The following is a 27,732-nucleotide window of genomic DNA, read 5'->3' as shown; positions in this document are numbered from 1 at the left end:
TTCGTGTAGAAACTTTCAAGCCACATTTGCAAATATACTTGTGATAGTGAATTTCAGGGGCTTCTTTGCAAAATGTAAGTTTACAAATATAAATTTGTGTTTGTGTTTGTGTGTGTGTGTGTGTGTGTGTTTGAGAGAAGGAAGAATGACGGCAACATGCTCCTTTATTCAGAGATCCTTCCTAGCCACACAATCCTGAATGCTTGTCATTGCTTCTTTCATTTGTAATGGACATAAAATGGCTGCTCCTTTGCCACTCCCATTTGACACTAGCAAGTGATATTTATCCCTTGGCACACAGAGTTAGCTCTGCCATGGGACGTCTCAGACTTTTTTCCTTCATGTTCCTGGTCTTCTCAGTTGGGGATGACATTGACCATCTCTCAACTTGAAGGGTTTGTCCTGATTTTCAAGCTCTTTAGTTAAATATGGATCTCCCACATAGTCATTCATTTCAGTACATATGTATTACCAGCCAATTCTAGACCCTTTCTACAAAACCTGTTTTTCACTTTAGAGGATGCAGTTTCCCATTACGGGAATATTTCTTATACCTCAATATGTTGTGTTGTGAAAAGCTCTGTATCAACATTTACATGAGGAAAGTGGATTAGTGAGTGGTGTAGGACAGAAAGAGCAGTAACTGTGTGACATGCACACATGGTGCTGCACAACACAATTTACCTGCAACTTTTAAAATTTAGTATTGTGGTTTAACAATATTGGAGCAGTGTATTCAATTATCTGAAATGCTGACAAGATGTGTGTGTGTGTGTGGGAAACATAATCTGTCTACTTGCAATAGAGACAGATAGCTTTTGAAAAAATATATATATAACTATATATGCAATACATTTCTTTTATCAGATCTAAACTGAAATAGTGTAAGAACATAAAACGTATTACAGTATATAAAAACAAAAGTAAAATCCTACACATGCCTCATTTTCAGATAAGTTTGCCTATAGAAAACAGCTTTAGTTGACACATACATTCTGCTGGTGTGGTGAAATAAAGGTAAAGGTAAAGGTAAAGGTAAAGGTATAGTCCTATTCTTCAGATCTTTGATCCATGTGTTCTAGACAGGTTCTATGATATTTGGAGCAATGGAAAATGTGTACTGTAAGAACTGACTGTAATAAAGTATCATTCCTGGTGCAGAAACTCTAGACAGGTTCTATGATACTTGGAGCAATGGAAAATTAATATGTGGTGTTCTTCTTGTACAGCAAAAGGAACAGAGCCCACCATTGCCTTGGTGGATTATAAAGTCTGGGGGATTGGCCTCACCATCAGCTCCAACAGTTGGTACCCAAAGCCCAAGGCTCTCTGCCTGGACAGTGAAGGGAAAGTCTGAAGTAAGCAGCCAGACACTACAATCACAGAGACCAAGGCAGGGAACTTCAGTGTTTCCAGTTCCATTACAACAGAATTAAGAGTTGACCATGAAGTCTCTTGCAATATCGTCAATGAACTGCTAGAGATGGAGAGTGAATCGAAAATCCTGATCTCTGGTGAGTAGGGGTGAAGCAAAAGAGCCAAGAGGTTAAAGGCTTTCAATGTGTTTTCAGTACAAGTACTATAGGAAGAGAGAAGTTTGGGAAATTTATTTGATTTTGATGCGTCTGAAGTACACCCGGCTCTTTTAATGGATTATCCAGATTATCTACACCAGTACAGTGGAACCTTGTATTACGTACCGCCCTCCTTACGAATGCTTTGGGTTACGAGCTCTGCTAACCCGAAAGTAGATCCCCTTGTTGCGAACTTTGCCCCGGGATGTGCGCGGAGGTCACACGCCAGCGGTGTGGCAGCAGTGGGAGGTGACATTAGTGAAAGCGCGCCTCATGTTAAGAGCAGTTTTGGGTTAAAAGCAGACCTCCGGAATGGATCAAGTTCGTAACTGGAAGTAACACTGTAGTTCTGCTCAGCAGCATTTCATCAGTTATCATCTGGGGTAATGGCTGAAGTGTTTTCTGGCTTCTATCCCATATCCACTATTCAGCAGAGAGGCAGGCAGGTCACAGCTGAAGCCCCCCCCCCCCCGCACAACATCAGATCAATCCCTCCCAAAATAGGAAGTTCAGGAGAGTTTGGGGCAATGAAGGTGAGTGGCAAAGGCAGACTCTGGTTAGGTTAGTTTTGTAACTTGAAATCTTCTTAAGGAGAAATATGTGGCTGTAACTGAGATTTTAATGTGTGTTTCAGATGCGCTTTATCCTACCACTTTCCCTTGGCTAGGACCCTTCCTAATAATTATATTGCTTTCCATCTGCCTTCTTCTTTGTGTTAAGGACAAAGGGAGACGTAAGTATTTTAAATCTGTTATTTTCTTAATGTCATTTAACTGTAGATGTGAACTGTTACAGAAACCTTCTTTTTTGTACCTATGTTTATAAAAATGAGTGGTGTGTTTTTGGATACAGAGAAGAAATGCATACCAGTTAAATCAATACGTATTTACTACAGCCAGTAATTGCTCCTTAAACTGCTAAAATGAGCTTAGTTTAAAAGCTGCTTCAGGCAATCAGAGTCACTTCCCCAATAGATGGGAAATTCAATGTGGTTTACATTTTAATGTGGATCTACCTGCTTTGGACTTAACAAATCAAGATGGAAACCAAAATGCCAATTTATTGCATTTTGTAATTCATTTTTTTCAACCAGAAATACATTAGAGGAAAGTGTACCCCAAAAATACACGTATTAGTGAAAATAATGCATCATATTAAAGGAAATTGCCTTCAAAAATGTGTGTATTAGGAGAAATAAGGACTGAAATGTTGATGAATTTTCATGAAGAAAAAATGCAGGATCATGGCAAACTAAATTTAAGATTAAAAATGAAAAATGGAGAGAACCTAAAATTTGTAGATCTATCCATTGCTATTGGCAGGTCATGGAAATAAAGTAGAATTTGCTTGTCGTTTTTAAGGGGCATGACCCACAGACTAAGGCACAACAGCTGAAGGTGCTGCTGACCTGGTAAAGGCCAGACTCCAGGGACTTATACCAGGCTTCACTAATCAAGAATCTTCCTACCATCTGACAGTGACACATGCTGGTATTCCTCAGGTTCAAACGCAAGAGTCCTTGGCAAGAATAATCAGTGGTGTTCATTTCTGATTTTTGTTTTTTGTTTTTCGTCCTCTATGCTCGGTGTAAAACTTTTACTTTGCTTATTTCTCCCTTTGGTCTTTAATCTTTATTTTAGCCAGAATTGGATGAAATTGTCAGGCATGTTATCCCCCCCCGCCCCCAGTTCAGGGGGGGATGAAATCCTTCCAAAATTAAAAAGAATATCTGCTGTAAAGTTTTTGCAAGAGTAGGCTTTCTGTTTGAAGTAGCAAACAAGAAGTCATATAAATTGCCTTGTTGTTTTACAGTCATATATGAAAACAGCATATATGAAAGAAGTACTTCTGGGAAAGAAAACTTCCAAATTATGGACAAATAGGTGCAGGGTTGTTTTGTGCTGGGTACAAACTAAATTAGAATGAATTTACTTCCCTAGTTTTGATAGAAGTGATTTTATTATGAGAATAGCACACATCATACAGGTATCCATAGGAAAGTAATCTGCAGAATTGTAAAAGGAGGACAGAGGCTCTAAAAATACAATGAATGGAGGATGGGCTGCTTCAGGCTAGTGTTCTGCTCAAATTAAACCAAGTACCCCAGGAACTGAATGAAAAGCTAGGTACATCTGTGCTAAGATATACTCTTTTTCATTTATTGTTGTAGAAACTGAGAAACGCACAAGAAAAGCAAGTGAGTATCCTTTGAATGAATAACTAGCCACAAAGTGCCTGTAGTCTTTGATAAACTGCAAGCTTCTTTCCTGCACTTATGTGAGCCATTTCTACCAGCTCCCTGATACACAACAAAAGGCTAGCAGCAGACTTGGGTTGGCGCTGAGAGAGCCCTTGGGGTTTCCTCTCTCTTCCAGATCTCCAGATAGGCATTTGTGAGGAAGGGTGGATATATACAGTTTTCAAAATGAGTCTACGAACTGAAAATAGAGACAATGTACCTACTTTTATAACCCAAGAAAATCTTTAATAAAAATTATTTTAAAAATAGAAAATGAAATAAACAAATCCATGTTCCTAGTAGAATAAAGAGCATGGGGAACAGGCCCACCTATTGACTGCTAAACAAATAATAGCACAATACATTCTGATGAACTCCTGCTGCAATAACTTTGCTGGATGTTGTGCTGATGAATCCTTCATTGTTCTTGGGGCAGTGAAATAATTTAGTATAAGAGTTTATATGTAATAATAACAGTTTGCAATATATACATAGGAGGGACATGGCTGCAGTGGAGAAGGAGGAAATGAACACCCTGCAGAGGGGAGCACCAGGGGGTGGATGCCTGGCAGTGACAAGGAACAAGGGGTCCATGTGTGTGTGTGTCAAGGGGAGCAGCACTGTGGGTTTTGCATCTAGTATGTACTTAAAGCAACATAGGACCTATATGGATTTTCAGTTGTGTAGCTTGTCCTCACATCTTAGTCACTCATTTCGTCTCATATGTTTTCCTAATTCTTCATTGTACTGCTTGAGAAAGTCTAATGCTGTGCTTCAGGATATTTCAGTGCCATCCATTGTTTCTATGATTTTTAAAAAGTATCAGTGACTCATACTTTGAAGGACCCGGTTTTGCAAAATATTGTAAGCTCCCACTCAGTTTCATTTACAAATAAGTATCTGATCTCCCTGTTTGGTATTTGTTTCTGATTCTCCCTCAAGGAGCTTTGTGGCTCAGTCCCACTTCACCTTGTTGCCCCTCCCTTACACCTACAGTCCACATATCCCCCAGGCTGAATTGCCTCTCCCAGTTCAGCTCCATGCTGAAGACAACCAAACTACAGGCCTGTTTGTTCCCTTCAGCTTTACAAACTCCAAGGCTTGTGGCTGTGCATCTGCACAACCCTCATCCTTGGCCATTTTGGGGCAGGTTGGGCGAAGGCTGAGGGGAGGAATAGGATGGCCAACCTGTCTTTTCTCTACCACTTTGGGAGAAATGTGCCTCCCATTGCTCTTCTGCATTTAGACTACTAGGATTCTCAGATGTGGCACACACTCTTAAAAATATAGTATAATAATAGCTACCTTCTCATCCTGTATTAGTAATGGAAAACATAGAGCCCATTTCACCCATAAACATGCATTGCCTTTCTGCGTTCCTTTTCCAGAGAAACGTAAGAATTCACAAAGTAGATATGGTGAAGAAAGCAGAAGAATAATACCAGGTTCCTGCTTGAGTTGATTGAATGATGTGCTTCTGGATATTTATGCATGTACATTTATGCTTTAAAGTACTGAAAACCAGCACTGCTGTACAGTGATTAAAGCTAAAGCAAAGCTGTGCATGCAAACTTCCATTCAGATTTGAAAAGAAAGTACCATTACAAGGAAGTGTTATAGGGAAAGGAGGATTAGTACTTGTGGTTAGGAAGGGGGCTGGGAGCGAGCAGGCAATGATTCAGATGCACCTGATCCAATCTCCCCAGACCAACGTTGTGTGTCACAGTACACCTTCTGAATCCAAATCCTCTCAGGCATTTTAGTGCTGATGAGGGAATTTCCCCTTGCCAATGAAAGGAACTTTTGTGGAGGGAATCGGATGGTGTACAGCACAGGACATATTATCCTCCCTGCTGAACTGCTTCTCTTGCTTCTGCTCCATACTGAAGACAAGCAAACCACAGGCCGGTTTGTTTTCTTCAGCTTTATGAGTTCCCAAGTCCAGGCTGACTGAGGGCTTGTACCCGTGCAGCTGCACACTCCTCATTTTGAGCCAGGCTGGGGCAAGGCTGAAGGAAAGAATAGGAGGTCTACCTGTCCTTTGGGAGAAATGCTGCTCCCTTTCCTCTTCTGCACTTAGGCTCCTATGTAAAACACCTGCTTTACAAAATACAGTAATAATACCTTTCTGTATTTGTATTCTTGTTTTTCCAGAGAAATGTAAGAAATGTAAGGTGAATTTCCTGATTGAGTTACTCTAATATTGTGCTTCATGATATTTCAGAAATAAATAGTCCTCCTCCACCTCTTCTTTTCTTCCTTTTAAAAGTATGGCTACAGAGTGTGTGGGGCTCCTGCCTCCAGGCACACTGAATTCAATATAGCTAGACCTTCTCAGAGTACTGGGTTTTGAGGATGTACTTCTCTGCAGGGGAATTTTGTGTGAAGGGAACCTGAGCTTACAGGGTTAAACAGCTCAGAGTGTACGCCCTGCCTACTGTTGGGAGGAGGGAGACTCCACGTCATTTCCGAGTCTCTCAAGTCTTTGTTCTCTCTACTTTCGCTTTTGAGGAGAGTGGACGTGTTTTCACGATGCTGTACGACAATGGATAGTTTGCTGTAAATAAAACTGCTTTTAGCTGCTAAGATCCTGAGTGGACTTTATTTGAGCACACTGAAGCAAGCACTGGAGTTTTTTGGAGCTTTCTCTTGCCGCTGCTGATCTCTGCGTTTTGCCAGAACATCGGAATGTGGCCTTTGAAGTCCGGGGCCTGGCCGAGGGGGTGCACAGCCGAAGCGGGCCGGACGCCAATCTGAGCAATAAATCAATCACCTTATCTAAGAGGTTATGGACGTCAGTTACTGCAATTAGAGAAAGCTTTGAAGTGCTGTGTGTTGAGAAGCTGCTGTTTTTGCTGCCGGAGGAAAAAGTCCTGCTTTGAGGCTCTGCCTGGGAGAAAGCAGGGACGCTGGCTGCATGCTGTGTGCTGCAAGCTGTGTGCTGCAAAGGGACGCCTCTCCGTTGAAGCTGGCTGGTACGCGTGAGTACTTCAAAAGCCCCAATGGGAGTACTGGGGGAGGAGATGGCTGAGCTCCAGGACTTTTATGATGTCCCATTTGAAAAACTCACAGCCCAGTCCTGGGAAATCTGGGTTAGAAGAGTAAGGGGGTGGTTTTTGGCCACAGGGCTCTGGAGTATAGCCCAGACGGAGCCGGCCCCACCCATGCCAGTTGCTGCTGAAGATGGCGGAGCAGACCTGGAGGCTGCTTTGCTGGAAGATAGAGAGCAGAGAATGCAAAGAGAGCTCTGCATGTTGAGAGCCAGCGTGGACGCTATGCTGTTGCCCCACCTGGAGGGCGTTGAGTCGGCTCAGGCCGCCTGGCAGGTGCTGAGGAGTCTGTGTGATAGCTCAGCAGGAGCCCAGGGCCGGGAGAAAGCCGAGAGCAGGGAGGAAGCTGAGAGCCTAGAGGGGGCTGCTGGCCATGTTCCTGAAGTTACAGCTGGGAGTCGCTGCTTTGTCTCCGAGGGGCCGTGTGATGTTGAGGCCCGCAACCAGAGTGCTGGGGAGCGTGCAGGCCCAGGCTGTGCACCCAAAGGTGGGGGTGCAGGGAACAAAGGAATGGCTGAAGAGGGAGCTGTGAGAGCTTTTGCTACGCGTCGCTGTTATCGCTGTGGCTCCCCCTCCCATCTGGTGAGAGAATGTCCAGTGGAGGCACAGGAACAGCCGAAGGCCGTCTCCCGTAGCAACCAGATAAAGGGCTCTTCTTCAAAGCGTGGGAAAGGCAAGCCAAAGGCAGCTGGCAGAGACACTGAACATAAACATTTGGCTGCATCTATGGCTACAGTCAAGAGTTGTCAACAGGATGCTGTGCTGGCTTTTGTCGTAGACAGTGGAGCTTCCCATCATCTCGTGCCATCTGCAGGATTTCTGGAGAACTGCACCTCTGTAACTTCTGGGAAGACTGTCTGTCTAGCAGATGGGACTAGACACCCACTCACACAAACTGGCTCACTGTTTTGTTCTTTCTTACAGGACTCAATCCAGGCTTATGTTGTTCCAGGACTGTCTTGCGCATTGCTGTCTGTCAGCGCACTTCTTGCTGAGAACTACAGAGTGTGTTTTGAAGACAATAAGTGCTCTATTTCTAAGAATGGACAGCACCTAGTCAGTGTTGAATGTAAAGACAGGTTGTTTGTATTGAATGCTTCTTTTGCAGGTCCAGGTGACACGGAGGAGGCGCAAGCACAGTGTGCCAACGTTCCAGTTCATGATGCGTGTGCTCACCTCTGGCACAGACGCATGGCACACGTGTCCTGGGGGTCAGTGAAAAAGATCCCAGAGTGTACGCAAGGGTGCAAAATGAAATCATGTGCTAAGTTTCTAGATTGCAGAGCGTGCAAGTCCGCAAAGGTGAAAACGTGCACATACCCAAGGTCTGAGAGGGTGACCACTAGGGCTTTTCAGTTAATTCATGCAGATTTGTGTGGGCCGATGTCTGTGACCAGTATGGGAGGAGCCAAATATGCGCTGGTTCTGATTGATGACCATACGCGCAACTCCTGGACCTTCACGATCGGACACAAAAGTGAAGCTGCACCGCTAATCAAAGACTGGATTGCGGCTGTGGAACTGCAGTTTTCCACACGTGTGCAAAACTTTCAGAGCGATCGGGGTGGGGAGTTCACCGGGTCTGCACTGCAAAGTTTCTTCCGCAAAAAGGGGATTCAACACAGGTTGACTTTTCCGCACAGTCCCCAACAGAATGGGATTGCGGAAAGACGGAACAGGACTCTAGGGGAGATGTCCGCAGCTCTTTTGTTTGATGCCGGGCTCCCACAGCGTTTTTGGGGAGAGGCTTGGCGAACGGCCAACTTTGTTTTGAACAGGTCGTTCAATTCAGTGGTAGGTGACACCCCGTACTTTTTGCTGCATGGAAAGCAACCCAAAGTTCACTATTTTCGCGTTTTTGGTTGTGAAGCGTGGGTTTTGATACCAAAAGCCAAACGCAAGAAAGGTGAACCCAAGTCCCAAAAGATGATTTTTTGTGGGTATGAGCCAGGGACCAAGGGGTGGAGGTTTGCGTATCCGTCAGGGAATCAGTCCAGGATTCTGCTCAGCAACAGTGCTGAATTCTGTGAGCAGAGTGGCTGGGCAAGGATACATGGGAACCCTGACATCCTGTCAGAGAGTCTGCTTGACTCTGCTGATGAAGAAGAGGAAGAGGTTGAACCTGCTACTGTGGCTCAGAGTTCAGACCCAGTGCAGGCAGAGGGGAGAACTTCTCCCAAGGCTGTGAAGATTGAGCAACGCAGTGCTCCATCTTCCCCCACAGGTTCGGCTGAGAAGTCCAGAAGGCGCAGTAAGTCAGAGGGGGAGCTCTCTGATGCCAAGGACGTTCTGGCTGGCCCTAGTGGGTCAGAGGGGGTTCCTGAAGTAGTGCTGCGTCGGTCAGCTTGGACGACCAAGGGGAAACCTCCTGATAGGTTTGCCGTCACTAGCGTGTGGGTCGGAATGGCACAGTGTGAACCCGAGAGTTTTGAGGATGTTCAGAAACTGCCTCAGGAAGAAGCCAGAAAATGGCATGAGGCGATGCAGAAGGAAATGAACTCAATGGAGTCTTTAGGTGTGTTCTCTCTCACGAAGTTGCCGGTGGGCAAAAAGGCCGTGGGTAGCCGCTGGGTTTACCGTCTTAAGCCCACAGCGACAGGAGAACCGCAGTATAAGGCCAGATTAGTGGCGAGAGGATTCACGCAGCGCAAGGGGTTGCATTATACGGAAGTTTATGCTCCCACCTGTAGGAGTGAATCTCTACGTTTGCTCTTGGCCATCGCTGCACAAAGAGGGTTGCTGGTGCATCACTTTGATGTGGATGTTGCTTACTTGAACTCAGACCTCCAGGAGGATCTGTACATGCTTCCTCCTCCAGGGTTTGAGGGCATTGAGCAAGGTACTGTGTGGAAACTTCACAAGTCAATTTACGGCCTGAAGCAGTCGGCCAGGAATTGGAACTTGTGCCTGAATGAAGCTTTGGAGAAGCTAGGTTTCAGGAAGAGTCTTGCTGACAGTTGCCTGTTCCTTAGAGGATCAGGAGACTCACAGGAACTGGTTTTGTTTTATGTTGATGACATCATCCACATTGGAAAGGCAGACAAACAGGTGCAGAAGTTTGCCAAAGAGCTTGGGAAACAGTTTCAGCTCAAGGACCTGGGTGCAGTAAAGATCTACCTAGGTGTCCAGATAGCGAGAACTGAGGATGGTAGCTTCTTGCTCAGTCAAAAAGGCAAGATTGAGCAGTTGCTTGAGAAGTTCAGAATGTCCGATTGTGCAGGAGTTCGGACACCCATGGAGACGAACTTCGTGAAAGAGAGCCAGCAAGCAGAAAGTGCAGAGTTCGAGAATGCTGATCTCTTTCAGTCAGCTCTAGGTAGTCTGTTGTATCTATCCCATTGGAGCAGACCAGACATTGCCTTTGCTACTAACCTGCTAAGTAGGGAAGCGTCAAAGCCCAGTGTGAGTGCTTGGCACGGTATCAAGCGGGTACTGCGCTACCTGCAGCATACCAAAGACTTCTGTCTTAAGCTGCCAGCTGAAGGTGAGGCGAAGCTCACATGCTATGCGGACAGTGACTGGGCGAATTTGCAGGACCGCAAGTCTGTGTCTGGATTGGTGGTAAAGTTTGGGAAGTCACTAATTGGGTGGAAGTCCCGGAAGCAAAGTCTCATTGCGCTGTCTTCTACTGAGGCTGAATTCAGTGCACTGTCAGATTTGTGCCGGGAACTAGAGTTCTATAGATGCTTGGTGCAAGAGATCTTTGGGGATTGTAGCTTGCCCATCACGGTTTGGGAAGACAATCAACCTTGTTTGAAATTGGCTGAATCTGCGCAATTTAAGGCCAGAACCAAGCATCTGGACATACGTTTCCAAAATGTGTGTCAGAGTGTTCAGTCAGGTTTGATACGGCTGAAGTATTGTGCCAGTCACAATAACTTGGCCGATGGCTTTACCAAACCTTTAAGCTTCCAGCGTCATGGGGAGTTTTGTGGTGGTTTGGAGTTGGGGGTAAGTTCTGTACATACTTTCCCCACAGTAGCGCAGGACGAGAGGGGGTGTGAAGGGAACCTGAGCTTACAGGGTTAAACAGCTCAGAGTGTACGCCCTGCCTACTGTTGGGAGGAGGGAGACTCCACGTCATTTCCGAGTCTCTCAAGTCTTTGTTCTCTCTACTTTCGCTTTTGAGGAGAGTGGACGTGTTTTCACGATGCTGTACGACAATGGATAGTTTGCTGTAAATAAAACTGCTTTTAGCTGCTAAGATCCTGAGTGGACTTTATTTGAGCACACTGAAGCAAGCACTGGAGTTTTTTGGAGCTTTCTCTTGCCGCTGCTGATCTCTGCGTTTTGCCAGAACATCGGAATGTGGCCTTTGAAGTCCGGGGCCTGGCCGAGGGGGTGCACAGCCGAAGCGGGCCGGACGCCAATCTGAGCAATAAATCAATCACCTTATCTAAGATTTTGCATGTTATATATGAGAGGCTAAGGTGGTGGTGGGGTTTTGCATGAAAATAAATGATTTTTTTTTTAATGAAATACCATCAAGACCTGACATGCCCAGGGATATTGGTTTCTTATAAAAAGCTGCTAATAAAATATTTTAAGCGTGTTTTAAGTGCAATATCCAATGTGACGCTAGATGGCAATGGTGAGCCTTATGGAAAATTCAATGTATTTTTTAAAACGCTTCTAAAGTCATTTTTGGAACGGTTTTTATATGCGTGTAGATTCCACCAAAGTGTCTTTCCATAAATCCTGATATCTCACAGGCACCCTGATTTTGAATGGCTCCCAGTACTCACAATGTATTGCTTTTAGTGCATTTCACTTTTTATTCCTGTGTGGAGGAAATGTAATTTTTTTCTTTTCTCTCCCTGCCCCCTCCTTTTCCAGATGAATTAAAGGCAATAAATGATAAGTCTTGCAAAATTGTTCTGGTTTGAACATGTAAATCCAAATGACTTTCTCCATTTTGCCATCCAATGTGGTGGGAGGTGTGTGTGTGTTGGGGGAGGTTCAGCTTGGGTATGCTGGAACTTTGTGCATGCCCCAGAACTACGTGCCTAGTTTGGTTTTGTTCTGTGCAACAAATGCTGTGTCATTGCCAAGCAGCCATTCTTGGCCTTGACATAGTGATATTGTCATAACCTGCTGAGGAGAAATGGCAGCTAGTAGTGCTCTCTGTCTCTATAAATCAGAAAAGAAAAGTAATTCTTTCTTTGTTTTCTCCCCCCGCTTCTTTCACAGATAAATTAGTAGCAGAGAATAGTAAGTCTTGCAAAATCTTTCCGTTCTTGAACATGCAGAATTCAAGTGACTTCCTCCATTTTGCCATCCCATATATGTTTACTGAGCAGCTTGGGTCTGCTAGAACTTTGAACATGCCCCAGAACTATATAATACCCTCCAACATTTCTCTGATGAAAATAGGGGCATCAAGTGTCTAGTTTGGTTTTGATCTGTGCAATGAATGTTGTGTCATTGCCAAACAGCCATACTTGGTCTTGACATGGCAGCTAGGAGTGTTCTGTGTCTCTATAAATCGGAAAAGAAATGTAATTCTTTCTTTTTTTCTACCCCCTCCCTTTGCAGATGAATTAAAGGCAAGGCTAGGTAAGTCTTGCAAAATCTTTCAGTTTTTGAACTTGCAGAATCCAAGTGACTTCCTCCATTTTGCCATCCTATGGATGTGGGTGGGGTGGGAGGGTTACTGAGCAGCTTGGCTCTGCTAGAACTTTGAACATGCCCCAGAACTATATCATACCCCCCAACATTTCTCTGATGAAAATAGGGGCATAAAGTGTTTAGATTGGTTTTGATCTGTGCAATAAATGTTGTGTCATTGCCAAACAGTCATACTTGGTCTTGACATGGCAGCTAGTAGTGCTCTCCGTCTCTATAAATCAGAGAAGAGATGCTTTTGACACCGAAGCCTCAAGAAAAAATCACTGATGCAAGCAATGTACCCACCTAAAATATTTCTCCCTTTACCCTCCTCCCCGCAATCCCTTCCATTTTGACTCAACCTGAACCAAAGGTTCCCTTCCTCTGATGGAAGGAGTATCCTATTTATTATAAAATGTATATCCCATAGAGGTATCAAAGCATCTTACAACAATAAAATATACAATATACAAAATTCAAAACATAAATTAGACATTTGACAGAAGAAGACTTCCATCTGTGGAAGGGTCCTTTAGGTACAAATATTTGTTACTAATTCTAGTTTACAAACTTTTCTGATTTTCTTGGAATCAGATAGGAGCCCATGAACATAAGGAAATGGGGGCGTGCGGCTTACACATGCACCTCCTGACCCACCACACAATTTTACCACAGTGGAAGAAGGCTTGGGTCATACATAGCAAAGATCTATTGAAATCAGAAAGATGTAATTGAGTTGAATCTAAGTTAAACTGATTTCAAACAGCATGTTCTAAGCATGGTTAAATCTGGATCTGACCCATGGCATTGATGTGATGTGCAAATAGGTTTATTCACACTTTTGTATACTGCCTTAGGATCCATGGAAGGGTAGAGGAGAAATATTTTAACTGAGCAAAAAAATTAATTGTGCCTGTTTTGTAGGTTGTAGAATGAGTAAAAGTCAGTGCTTTTTTTCTGGGGGGACGCAGGGGTACTACACATACCCTTAAACATTCTTTGAATCTTTGTACTTTTGTCCATTTACTGTATTTATTTACCCTGATTTGAACTATAAAATGGTGATTTTCTTCAGTCAAAATGAGAGTACCACAAACATTTTTTAAGAAAAAAAGTACTAGTAAAAGTATCCATCACATTCTTACCAATGAAACCTTTCTGTTCATTCTTTTATTCACAGAATTCTCAGATGCCTGCTTCTACAGAGGTGAGGAGGATGCAAAATCATGTGCAGAATGTATATTGGATATTGGGCTTCTTCAAATCATCCTATAATGCGTAGCTCAAGCTGTGTACTGATAGATGGTGCTAGACTGTAATTCCCATCATCCCTTGCTATTGGTCATACTGTTTGGGGCTGATGGGAGTTGTAGTCCAGAGCCACACCTACTGGACGAGTGTACATATCTAATACTATTTGGCTTAAGAAAAGCATGGACATTTTTAAATGCACATTTTGAGGGGAAACACTTTATACAATGTGTTTCAATAGACATACGGGAAGGGTAGATCAATGGGGAAATGGACTGACAGATAAGCACATGCAAAAGTGAGGATGACCATCATTAGTGTGACAAGAATGTGCTTAGCACATTAAACATGTTGTAGATGGATAAAGCATACGGAGATATGTTGAGGAATATAGAAGAATTGTTGTAGAGAGAGGATGTATCATGCAATGCAGAAAGCTTGGATAGAAATTGCTATTAGTCATCATATCATAGATTCATAGAATTGTAGAGTTGCAAGGGACCCTGAGGAGCAGCTAGTCAAACTGTCTCCGAGGTAGGAATATGCAGCTATCCAGCAGACAGATGAGAGTGTGGTCCACAGACGGGTGACTTAAAAGAGAGATGCCCACAGACCGCCTTACTTAATTTATACATTAATTTATACGCTTCATTTAAGTCTGTGCCTTTGAATCAAGGCCTTTCTTTTTGTTGCAGTTGATGTGATCTTGGACCCCAGGACAGCTCACCCAAAGCTAAAAGTGTCTGAAGATGGCAAAAGTGTTTGGAACACAGGAAATGTTTCTAAGGTTTCTGACTGGAAGGGGCGGTTTGACTCCCACACATTCATTCTGGCAAAATGTGGATTTTCAGAAGGCAAACATTACTGGGAGGTGGAGGTTGGTCAGAAGAAAACCTGGGACTTGGGAGTTGCCTCTGCAACCGCTTCTAGAAATGGGGTGATCACCCTGTCTCCTGAGAATGGCTACTGGGTCATAGGATGTGATGATGGGAAAGATTATTGGGCTCGGACAGAGCCATGGACCCACCTGAAAGTGAATGGAAAGCTTAAAAGATTAGGAATATTCCTAGATAAATCAGCTGGAAGCCTATCTTTTTATGATGTCAGCAGTAAAAGGAAATTGCACACTTATAAAACACTTGGTGTTGGGGAGCTTTATCCCTTCTTTTCCACAGGATCTGTGACTGCAGAGCTAGATAGTTCTCCACTAAGGATTCTTCAAAGGACTGAGGAAGTGATTGTGAGTACAGAGTGGGAAAACACACCAGCTAGCCCTGGAATAGTTCAGAATTAGTGAAGCCCTTTCATTTAGCCAGGATAGTGGTATAAATCCAGGTGTCAAAAAATGAGAGAAGCAGAGTAGACACAATGACATCAATGAATTCCATCATGTTCCCACATCTAAGAAGTAGAAATGATTCAAAGCATATGGAATGTGGACAAGATTCCAAGATCTACTTGAAAGGGAAATACCTTTATGGCTATCCCCTGTAGAAACCAGTAGACAAAAGAAACTTAATATGATGGAGAATTGGGGCAGATATAGAGGCATACTGTATTTTTCTGGAAATGTATGCAAATTGAAAAAGTTTGAAGAAATGCAATAATGGGTAATGGATTGGTTTCAATATTATGAAATTAATGAGTTATTTAAAAATGTGTTTATAGAATGAAGTTCTGATTCTGAAAAGATTTTTCTTGAAGGAAAAGAAAAACAGATTTCAAAAATGAATAAATTGATATTAGAATGGGAGACAAAAGATGAAATGGTTAGATTAGATTAGAAATATAATAGATTAGATTATAATATTGTGGTTATGATTTGGTAGGTAGAAGATAGGGTGCAGCAGAAGGAGAGAAACAACAACTTCATGGAAGATGGGGGGGGGCGATGGGACAAAACTAAAATAGGAAACTGTGTTTTGACTGTATATGTTAAAAATGTTGAAACTTAATAAAATACAATTTAAAAAATATAAATGACTCAAAGCCTAGTTGTTCCTTGTAAGCATGTATAAATAGGAAAAGTAAATTTCAGTGATGTATAAATGTTGTAGATTGTTCAACAAGGAAACTCATAGTAAATTCTATTGATTTAATTATTGTATTTTGAATAATAATAATAATAATAATAATAATTTTAGAATTGTTATATTTAAAATGTCAAGTTTTGGCATGTCATGATACCATAGAGCAAAGGTGAAGAAAATAAAAGTTCTGAAGGAACCTTTGAGAACCGTGTATCTGAAAGTTGGATGGTGAAAAGGGGAAGTTGCTGGAAAGTCTTACACCACTACAAAAGAAAGAGTGTTTTTAGAAGCAGAGATTTAAATATACTGGTAAACTGTAAGAGAGTGGCACAGCTAAATCTGTCATATGGGTATAAATCAGCCTTCCCTAACCTGATAGCCTTCAGAAGATGTTGGATGAAAGCTCCCATCATCAGTGAAGTTAACCTGGCACCATCATTAACACCCATTTGTTTTTGGGATAGAACTATTCCCCCAGGTATTTGATAGAGTCTTATGATTCTGCTGTTTATTGATTGTATATTTGTGTGCTGCTTAAGTTCTTGCTTATGTTTTATTGGGTCTGTTCTATGGCTTATTGAATTTTCAGTAAATGGGGTAAACATTTGGATTGGATCAAGAGTAATTTAGTTGCACTTCCCATTGAAACTACTGCGACTAATAATGAATTTCACATGGATTTCAATGGGAAATAAGTGTATATTTGTATATACAAAATATACAAATAAGACAGTGTATATGTTGTCCAGACAACTCATGATGAAGGGAGAGGGGAGGGTTGCTTTCTATATGCTTTCTATACCTTGTACCTTGTACCTAAGAAGGATCTTCTAAGTCAATTTCTGAGCTAGAAATAACCAGACCTGCAAAAAGAAGGCCCCTCGAAGGAATGCAAGATAAGACAGACAGAAATAGCCAGACCTGCAAAAAGGCCCCTCGCTTTTTTTACTTTAGGAATGCAAGATAAAAAAAGACACATACGGAGGAGACGGGAGGAGGGGATGCAGGACGCTTGTATAGGGAACAATAGGGAGGGCTGTTTAGAGCAGTGTTTCCCAACCGGTGTTCCGCGGCACACTAGTGTGCCGCCAGACGTTGCCTGGTGTGCCGTGGGAGGGAGGCGGGTGAGTCGGGCGGCGAGAGGCGGGGCGGCAGCAGCGAGGAGAGGCCGCCCAGTGCGGGGCTCTCGCCGTCTGCCTGCCTGGCTGCCTGCGTGGCGCTGACGTCACAGGGCTGTAACGTGCCCCACATAGGCACACGCAGGGCGGCGAGCTCCCTCCCTCCCACATCCCATCGCCGGCTCTGCACCAGGCGGTAGAGCTCGGCGAAGTCGCCGCGCTGGAAGGCCAGCAGCGCGCGCGCCTTGGCCAGGCTCTCGCCCGCCTGCGCCTCCAGGCACGGTGCCTCGGCGTCGGGCGGCAGCGAGCCCAGGAAGCGGCCCAGCCGGCCGGGGTCGCCCACCTGCAGCAGCGCCTCGCACACGCACGAGACCTGCTCCACCGAGAAGCGCGGCAAGCGCGGAGGATCGGGCGCGGCGGAGGCGAGCCCCGCGCTTGGAGAGGACGCAGCAGCCGTCGCCAAACCCGATCCTCCTCCTGCTCCGCCGCCGTCCTCTGGCTCTCGGCCGGGAGGAGCCTGCGGCGACGGGGCGGGCGCCGAAGTTGGCAGAAGTTGGCGCGCCTCCTCGGCAGTGCCTTCGTCCTCCTCCTCCTGCCTCTGCTCTCCTCCGGCGACGGGGGCGCGCTGCCCTCCCCGGCCGGGGGGCTCGGCGGGGCCCGCGGGGAAGGAGGCCATGTTCGAGGCGCGCGGGATCGCGGCCCCCCTCGCCCGCCTCCGGCCCGCTCCCCTCCCCCTGCGCGCTGCCCTAGCCATGCGGGTCTCCTCCCCCTGCGCCGCCGTCCCCTTTCCACATCCTAGGAGCCACGGTCCGCCTTCCGCCCCGGGCCGCGGCGCGGCTCCCAGCCCGGGCTGGCCTCCGCCTCCTGGGACGTGCGGCCACCCAAACTTCGGAGCAACTCTCCAGACGCTTCTCCCCCGCCTCGGTCTCCCTCCTTTCCACTTCTCTTCCCCCCTTCCTTCCCTCTTTCTTTCTCTTTCTCTCCCACCCGCCTTTCCTTCTATTAACTTTCCTTTCCCCTTCCCATGTAGAACAGTCCCTGCAAATAAAAACCTAGCATATTTGGAAGAGGGATGCTAGCCTAACCATTACCTTCTATGCTGTTACTATTTTTTAATTTTTTTTTACATAAGTAAAAAGTGACCTTTCCCCATCTGGCATGGTGGTGTGCCTCGAGATTTTTTTCATGAAACAAGTGTGCCTTTGCCCAAAAAAGGTTGGGAAACACTGGTTTAGAGGGCTATAGACATGCTAAAAATAAGTTAAAAACTTTCCAGTTGATTGGGGAAGTTTCTGGAGGGCGTGGGGAGGAGGGAGAGAGCCCACTCAAGGTATAAGAAAGTCTGCAGAGGCGTATTTTCTGGGCAGTCAGTCTTCCAGAAATTATTCTGCTGGCTGTCTCCTCTGTGCACAGAGAATAAAACTGCTTTCCTCCAAAGAAGGATCTTTCCTGGTGTTTTCTTTTACTCTCTCTCTCTCTCTGGATCTGAGGACGCGGGCCAACGATTCCCTGGCATGGACTAGGCTCAGCCTACATCTTGGTTCCCTGACCGGGAATCTGCCCCACCTCAGAGGGCTGGAGAGAGCCAGGCTCGACCTGGTGGACAGCTCAGATCGGTGATTGCAGGCTCCACGCGCGCACCCTGCCAATTTGTGGGGGGAACCAGCCACACCGCTCCAGAGCAAGGACCCAGGTCGAGGGAGGAAAGAGGACTGGCCAGGGAAAGGAATCCGCAACAGAAAACGGTAAGCCCAAGGGAAAGGGCGTGGGCGTGGGCCCAAGGGAAAAGAGGGAGGCCTGATCAGCCTCACCTGGTTATGCAGTAGTGTGCAGCCAGGAAGGGAAAAAAAAGGGCGTGGCAGTGGTGTGCCACCAGGAAGGTTTGGTAAAAAAGGGGAACAGAGGCGTGGCAGTGGTGTGCCACCAGGAAGGTTTGGTAAAAAAGGGGAACAGAGGCGTGGCAGTGGTGTGCCACCAGGAAGGTTTGGTAAAAAAGGGGAACAGAGGCGTGGCAGTGGTGTGCCACCAGGAAGGTTTGATAAAAAGGGGAACAGAGGGGAAATTATTTTGGTGTGTTTTGTGTATTGCATGCTAAAATTATTTTGGTGTGTTTTGTGTATTGCATGCTGAAATTATTTTGGTGTGTTTTGTGTTACACGTTGAAATTATATTGATGTGTTTTGTATGTTGTATGTTGCATGTCAGATACTCTAGTGACTGAATTGTCAAGTGTGGGCCAGGGCTTAGTGTCCCCTTTGGCCGAGCGATTGTAGGACTGTAGTGTATGAAGTGTGAGAGAATTTTTATTGTGAATAGGAGCGAAGTATCTGGAAGAAATGGGTTCTGGCCAAAGTAAAAGTACCCCTTTGAAATGCTTTTGGAGATTCAAGCTGATGAGAGGGGAGGATGAGGACATTGTGTAAATTAGATTGGCCCACCCCAAAAGAATAAATTGGCCGTCCATCAGGACCCTTGATTTGCAACTCATTAATCCATTATATCAGGACATTTTGAATGACCGTTCTGATCAAATCCCCTACATTTCCACATGGAAGACCAATGTGGAAAAGAACCCCCCCTTGGCTGAAGTCATGCTGCCAAAAGGTCTCAGGCAGCCGTATCTGCTCAGTCAGGAAGACAGGAGGACAACCCCCCAGTCCTCCAGGATTTAGAGAAGGAAGAAGATAAAGTTTTAATGCCCCCACCGCCTTATGCCCCGGCAACAGCCCTGGCACCACCCCCGCCACAGGGAACAGATGGCCCAGCCCCCAATCCCGTGGACAATGCATTGTTAGACCTGGGCGAAGATGGAGAAAGGGAGGAACGAGAAGAGGATGATGAGGATGAGGCATTTGTAGGAAGATTGATTAAGTTGACAAGTGATGGAAAGATATGAACAGAGGAACAGGCAGAACGTTTGAGAAAGTATGTGGAACCTTATGAGAAGTGGACGTCAGTCCCCATATGTTAAAAACAGCGGGATGTATAGGGGAACAGAGAAAAAAAGTGGCAAAAAAGTGGGGAAAGGCAGCGATAAGAGTGACCCTCCATAGGGCACATAAAGCACAGGAGAAGGGCGCGGCCAGAGTGATGCCTCTCCATAGAGTGTATAACCCTCTGGCCCCCGCGGGACCTGATGGGGTTGTGCCCAATAGAACTCATACAGTTCAACATGTCCCCTTCTCTAGTGCAGATGTTTGTAATTGGAAGAACCAAAACCCTTCATTTGAAGAAAACCCTGCCAATTTTTAAAACATACAACCCCACTTCTTATGATATGCAATATTTGATGGATGCCCTGCTAGCTACAGAGGAGGATAGGCGAATTCATGCTGAAGCCCGAGCACACATGAGAATGCAAGGGACAGAGGAGGCCCCTGAAGCCTACTTAAAGAGACTGAAGGAAGCCTACCGCCAGTATATCCCTGTGGACCCAGATGAGGCTGCCAATGCCCCTATCATAAAAACTGCCTTTGTAGCCCAAGCGGCGCCCGATATCCACCAAAGAAAAAAAAATGAAGGTTTTTTTTATGGGCCACACCCTTGAATGGATGCTGGAATTAGCCCAGACCATTTATAATTAGAAGGAAAAAGAGACCCAGAAGAAAAAGAAGAAGTACCAGGCAAAGAAGTTGATGGCCCTGAAGACAGGAAGTCCACCGTTAGGAGAAGAAGAGGAGGGCGAGGCCGCTTAGGAAAGAATCAGCGTGCCATCTGCCGAAAGGCACCTATTTCTTCTCCCAGGAAATGTCAGATGCTACTACATCCGCGTTAGAAATTCCAAGTCACCACAGCCCTCAACCCAGCTACCCTATTACCGGTAGGAGAAGGTGAGGAGCCCACGCATGACTGCATTGAAGTAATGAATGAGGTGTATTTTAGCAGGCCTGACCTTAAAGATGAAGCAGATCCCCAATGGCCATCATGGTTTATGGATGGAAGCAGCTTCATTGAGGCTGGACACTGGAAGGCAGGCTATGCAGTGGTAGCCCTGGAAGACCAGGTGATCGAAGCAAAGTTACTCCCACCTGGAACATCGGCCCAGCTGGCAGAGCTAACTGCGCTTACCAGAGCCCTGAGCCTGGCAAAGGGACAGAAGATAAACATTTATACAGATTCTAAGTATGCATTCCTGACTTTACATGCCCATGGAGCCTTATGGAAAGAAAGAGGTTTGCTTACCTCCAGAGGAAGCCAGGTGGCCCACCCACAAGCCTTATTGAACCTTCTGGATGCTGTATGGGAGCCCAAGGCAGTGGCAGTTATCCATTGTTATGGACACAAGACTGGACCAGGGGAAGTGGCCAGAGGAAACCGATTGGCAGACAGAGTAGCCAAGGAAGCAGCCCGAGAACTGGCCCCCGCCTCGGTTATTGGAGCACTGGTCCCAGAAAAGATTTTAAGCACTACTGACAAGCCAGCTTATACGAAGCAGGAAAGGGACACTGCAGACGCTCAGGGGTTGACGTTGTCCAACGAAGGATGGTACCTTACCCCTGATGACAGGATATGGATTCCGGAGTCCCTTTCTCGGCAGGTTACTCAGAGATACCATGATTCAACCCACATAGGACCAGATGCTACAACCAAGCAGCTGGAAAAATGCTTCTATATAGCCCACCTTTACCAACTGGCAGCCCAGATTTCCAGGAAATGCCTGCTGTATCAAAAGAATAATCCCAAAGCCGGACCACTGGCTCCCCCAGGGATTCAGCACAGTGGAACTGCACCTATGGAAGATCTTGTCGTGGACTTTATTGAATTACCCCGTTGTAGACTGCACCGCTACCTGCTGGTAGCAGTGTGCACCTACACCGGATGGGTTGAAGCATGGCCCACAAAGACTGAAAAGGCACTTGAAGCAACCAGGTGCCTGCTTAGGGAAATCATCCCTCGCTATGGACTACCAAGGTCCATAGGATCTGACAATGGACCAGCATTTGTTCATGCGGTCCTACAGGGACTGGCTAAAGCGCTCCAGATCAACTGGAAGCTGCATACTGCTTATAGACCCCAGAGTTCTGGAAAAGTAGAGAGAATGAACAGAACTCTAAAGAATCAGCTATCCAAGCTGACACAGGAGACCGGGTCTAATTGGGTGACCATGTTGCCCTTGGCATTACTCAGGGTCCGCAGTCTCCCGTCAAAACGGACCCATTTGTCACCTTTTGAAGTTATGTTTGGGAGACCAGTTCCATATGTTAAAATGTTAACTCCATATGTTAGCCAAGATGTGCAATTGAATAATTATGTACAGTCACTCTCCCGAGTTCTTTCTTATCTCAACAGGTGGACCCAGGCTCGCACCCCATGTGTGTTAACTGAACCGTTCCATCAGTTCGAGCCAGGTGACGAAGTGTGGGTGAAAGACTGGCAGCGAGCCCCCCTACAGCCCTGCTGGAGGGGACCCTACACTGTGCCACTCTCTACCCCTACTGCTGTGAAGGTTGCCGGCATCACCCCGTGGGTCCACCATACTCGAGTGAAGAAAGCCATTTCAGACTGGACAGTAACACCAGATCCAGAGAATTCCCTTCGGCTGACCATCTCCAGACGCCCGGTAGACAACCGCCCTGCTGATATCACTCCGGAGGCTGATATCTCCACGCACGGCTGAAGAATTGGATGGGAGGGGCGCCCGCGGGCAGCGTCCCCAACATAGAAACTTGCTCTCCAGCAAATTCAGAGGCACCAATCGGACTTTTGGTATTGGGCCCGGAACCCCTTGATATAGTCACCCCAAGTGTCAGGCCATTGCAGGGGTGGACATATTCCTGTGGGTGCACGCTGATATATGAAGAGGGAGGAGCCCCTTTTGGGTATAATATCTTGAAGAGACAACACGAGAGCCCAGTCCACCCACAAGGGATTGTAGGGAAATTGCTTCATATAGTAGGTGCCTCAGCAGAGAAGTGGAGAGGCACCCCTGAGGCCCGGCAAATAATTGAATGCGAGTATCAGTGGGCCCTTCAGCTGTAAAAGAAAACTAGAAATGAACCCCGAGTATTGGTGGAAGGAACCATGGAAGGATTGGGTTTGGTGGGTAGGAGTGATATATACCGCCCTTGTCATATGGATGCTCTCGTATTTCTGTTGGCACGAGCGCCATAGGTTTTATGGAAGGAAGCGATCCCCCTCCATCCCCTTGATGATCCTTCTCCTATTTATGATGGGAGAATCTATTCCCAAGGCCGAATGCTTCCAGGCCTTAAATCGTAATAGCATTTTCCCCACACAGGAAATGAGAAAACAGGGGGCTCAGAGTCCCTATAACAAGTGGCTTCAATTGGCAGAAATAATAGCCCATGAAACAAATAAAACTGCTTGTTTAGTTTGTACCCTTGGACCCTTAGATGGAGGAGGAGGAATGCCCATGCTCCCCATACCCCTCAATCGTTCTCAGATCCAATATACATATAGTCCATCCCGCCCAACTCCTTATTGGAACCATTCAGCTCCTTTACGAGTTTATAGGGTCTCTGGATGGTTCTGTATTAATCAAACCCGAAATGCCGTCTACAACTATACGAGGTTTATAGGACGGTCTATTGTTGAACATAATATAGCATATTGTTTTGAAATTGCAAAATTCCAATCAATGGGGACTCCAGTCAGGATTTGTACTGTGGTGAGCAGTTCCTCTTATTGTTATCTTCCCAAACATTCCTCTGGAGCTGCTGTTTGCATCAGGATGAAAGTTCCCGTTCGTACCAAATGGAAATTAGCTTCTAATGCAAATAGCAGCTGCTGTTAAGTGATATTGGGACCATGATGGGGCAGAAGGGTAAACTCCTTCTCCCTGTGTTCCACAATGGGAGCAACACTTACCTGGGGTGCGACAAGTCTGTTGCTTTGTGAGATCAATACCTTAGGTATTTTTTAAAAAAATCATGCAACATGAGTATGATTGTGTACCTTGAATTAGGACACAACTGATATTACTAGCACTCCTCTAATAATATATTGGCATTCACCTATATAGCTATGGTGCAAGAGTTCTTATTAATCAATACTAACTAGTCACGTGTTTCTAATAACCTCCTGCACTGCCGTCAGCAGTATGAATGAATGAATCTTTATTTGCATCAGCCACCAGCCATCACAATAAAACAAACAAAATGTGGTATACAGAGGATAAAGGGGAAAGCAGAAGGATAAAGGTAAATAGTCAAATAATAGATCTTATTCTAATTGCCCCAGCTAAAAACCTTGTAACCTTTGCTGTCACCTGCTTATCTTGGTCTGCCAAGAGAAAGGACACTGTAACAGTGGTTGGGTCCCCAGGAATGGACAATAATAGAGGAGTGATAACCATACTCCTCAAATCTTTATAAAGAGTGCAAGCCAGAAGGACAAGAGCAGTATGTACTGCATGTGCTTGATGAACTGGACTGTGCTTCACAAAAACCTAGATAGGTAATATATTCAGATTCCACTCTGTTAGAGATTCACATAGTCAGTGGCATTGCATGGGTTGCCAGTGCCCAGGGCCATATAGAGGGATGGAAATAGATGGAGTACACCTGTGCATTCAGCTGCCTAATGGCATCCACATCACCCAGGAGATCGCAGCCACAGAGATAAGAAGAGTCATTCCATTTTCAGCAGAGGTCACTTCTGGTTTGCATGGAGAAGCCGTTTTTAATGGACCTTAGTGATAGAAGCACACAGCTGTGTTGAAGCAGCAGCGGGTGTTGAAATTTTATGCCCTTAACAATTTTGTACCTGGGGCAACCACCCATGTGCCCCACCATGCTACACCACTGCACATAATTCTGCTCATAAACAACCCCCTCTAGCCTAAACTAGAAGTGTGCCAATCTGTTAAACATGTGTACATCTAGTTTGGTTCTTAGCTGTCTTTAAATATCTACATAGAGGGAAGGCCTTCTAAATATACTTCTACTGGATGTGCTATTTGCAAACCAAAAAAACAATCCTTACAAAACTAAAGCTGTTTTTCCTGTCTGTCTAGGGTCCAAGTCACATGTTACCCTTTTAAGGAGGTAGTACCCATTTCCCAAATTTCCCACACCCATATTAACAGGATAATAATGGCAAAGAGGTGGTGTGGAAATAGCAGTGAGGTGGAAAAAGCAATTTTTTTTTTTTTGCAAAAAGGGCAACACCTCCCACAATGAGAGCAACACTTACCTGGGGTGGGACAAGTCTCTTGCCTTGTGAGATGAATACCTTTAAAAGTGAACATACTGTAATATGCTTTTAGTAGCAAGGAAATACTGATTTTGACCTCTTTGAAAGGCAGCAGTGTCGTTCAGATGCATGAATCCTTGAGAATATTTAGATTTGCACCTCAAATAAAGACTTACATTACTCTGAAATCACAACTCAATATATGATGCAAAAATACTGTGATATCATTCATTTCCCCAATATTATTTCCCATTACTATGCACTAAAATTAATTGGAGCATTTGGGGGAGTTTGGAATATGACACTGGAGTGTTTGATCAAAGAGAGGAGAGTCAAAATCCCATTTCTACAGTAGCACTTTTAAAAATAATTTTTATTTTTGTATTTTCTATTTCACATAAACAAATGAATTAAAAACATAAACATACAATCCCTTCTGACTTCCCTCCCCCCATTGTGGATCTTAATGTAATGATTTCCCTTCTGCAACTCTATCATAACTCTATTTTTATAAATCCTTTGTCAATCCATAGTTCAAATTGTTACCACAAATTTTCTGTCAATCCTACCAATGTATGTAGTTGTTTACAACAGCTTTTCAAATAAATTATAAACTTTCCCCATTCTTTGTCAAATACCTCACTACAGTGGCACTTTGCAAACACAAAATGAGATTGAACAAGAATCTCCACTCACAATTTTCCAGCAATTGCTTTTTGTATCCAAGTCCTTTTTTAAAAAAATATTTTTTATTAACAGGCCAATCGAATCACATTAATTCCAAATCACATTAATTCCAAATTATACAGCCAATTTTTTAAAAATTTTGTTGGGGGTACCCATACTTTGAGCTCCGAAAGGGATCCAAACATCACTCTTGCTGCTGCTTTAATTTCTCAGTTCTATCCAGTTCTGTCCAGATAGTCTCTTTGTTATTTTCCTCATCTTCTTGTTGTTATCATATATTCCTTTCTTTGTGATCTCTGATAATCTTCACAAGCGGGTTGAAAACAAACATATCCTGTGTGGATTTTACACTCTCCAAGAGCCATATCACATAAAGGACAGATGCCATTTCCACACCTCCGTAGAAAACATTCCCACAGTCTGTCCGTTGATTTCCACAGACCTGCCAATCTGTATCTCAGGGGGCCCTGCCAGGTCAAGTTCACATTCCGATAACCATACATTCACATTCCAATGACCATGGTCCTCCTCCCCCTCGTCCTCCTGTGGGCAGGCCTGTCTTGACGAATCTCCATTTGTAACTGCGTCACAAAGCTTTCTTTCCATTCTTGATGTTCCCACCAGTTCTCTCTTTTATCAGAAATTCATTTCCACACAGTTCTTAATCTCCTGCTTGTGATTAGTAATTTGCAATGATTCTTTCTCTCTGGGGGTGAGGGTTATTGGGTACTCACATAAGACCAAAAAAAAAAGTTTTTTCCTCCCCCCCTTCCCGTCTCACTCCAACATACCGCTCTTTTAATGATGAGTCTTCACTTGATTTATTATCCAGCCCGTCGCTCCGCATCACAGAGATCCCATTAATCAGCAGTCTTTACTCCCGATCTTCACTTGAAGTATGTGCATTTGCTTCTTTTTTCCAATTATATATTTCGAGCTGATGCAAACCAGTGCGCGATTAGAGACAGCGTCCGGGAGAGCCTACCTCACCCGAGGGCTTCATGCCAAGTGCCCTCACCCCCTTCTTTCAAATACGGGGGTGAATTATGGACACAGCAGGCAAGGCAGTGCCCCCCATTCCCTTGGGGGGCAAGGGAGGCTGCATACTCCCATATCAGCCTCTTAATTACGTCGAGTGGGTCGGAGAGATGTTATTGTCGGCCATCTTCCAATGCGCCCCCTGGTGACCCCCTCTTTTTGTATCCAAGTCCTTGGATGACTGACAACCATGAGAAAAGGTGTGGGTGGGTGTGTTTAGTTTGTTATTATGTTATGTATTTTTGTGTTTTTATACTGTAAACTGCCCTCTGATCCTTGGATGACAGACAGTTTATAAAACAAACAAACAAACAAACAAACAAACAAACAATAAATATGAAGGAGCTACAGAATGTTTCAGCATGCTGGCAAAATATTGTAGTTTATGCAGATTTGGCAAAGGAATTTAGCAACTCTGTAAGAGAGGCTCTTTTTTCATTATAATCCTGACTATTATATACGGTAATTGCAGTTTTTAAAATGCTCCAAGCACTGACTATATCTGACTCCAGCCTGTCTGCAGGGAGTCTGGGAAGGGTTAATCACCAGTAGGGGGAGTCCTGCTGATGCACATCAACTAGGAGCTCCCCTGGGGGTCACTGATAGGGGTCGTTCCTTAGGCCCTAAGCTTCAGACAGGGCCGCGCCGCCCCGGAATCCTTTAATGGAATACCCTTCAATATGCAGGGCAGGTGATGGCGCTACCTCTCCTCTCCTCTCCTCCAGAAATAGTCCAATGCCTAACTGCAACTCGAGCCAAAAGGCTCGAGGCCAATACCCTCACACCTGCAACAAATTCCTAATGCCATCAATTATATCACCCAGCCAAACATCATTTCCTGCACTGCATGCCATCTTCACGGTAGAGGGACACCTTGCTGAACTTAATGGTGGGGTGCTCGATAACCCGACCATTCAGCGCTACCACTCTATGAGCCACCAAACGGTCCAATAGTTTCCTGCTTTGTCTATCACAATAGGGCAA

General features: G+C 45.0%; 1 protein-coding gene across 7 annotated transcripts in view; it reads left to right on the top strand.

The window, feature by feature from the left end:
* LOC308570564 (E3 ubiquitin-protein ligase TRIM39-like) overlaps nt 1-27,732 on the top strand; it is a 121,687-nt gene that overhangs the window by 73,452 nt on the left and 20,503 nt on the right. For 3 of the 7 annotated variants that reach the window (XM_081165476.1, XM_081165475.1, XM_081165472.1), the window contains one exon: nt 14,417-15,614. The exons of 1 other annotated variant lie outside the window; for it this stretch is intronic. In XM_081165476.1, coding sequence (XP_081021602.1) covers nt 14,417-15,015 — 599 coding nt within the window. In that variant the 3' untranslated portion in view covers nt 15,016-15,614. Of the gene's footprint in view, nt 1-1,221; nt 1,515-2,208; nt 2,308-3,744; nt 3,772-14,416; nt 15,615-27,732 lie in introns of those variants that run through there. 3 more of the 7 variants (XM_081165480.1, XM_081165478.1, XM_081165479.1) reach the window with 2 other exon arrangements.

This window comes from Podarcis bocagei (assembly GCF_964188305.1).
Source record: "Podarcis bocagei genome assembly, chromosome: 13".
Lineage (NCBI taxonomy): Eukaryota > Metazoa > Chordata > Lepidosauria > Squamata > Lacertidae > Podarcis > Podarcis bocagei.
The sequence above is the reverse complement of the archived record's forward strand: the minus strand, read 5'-3'. Positions and strand labels throughout refer to the sequence as shown.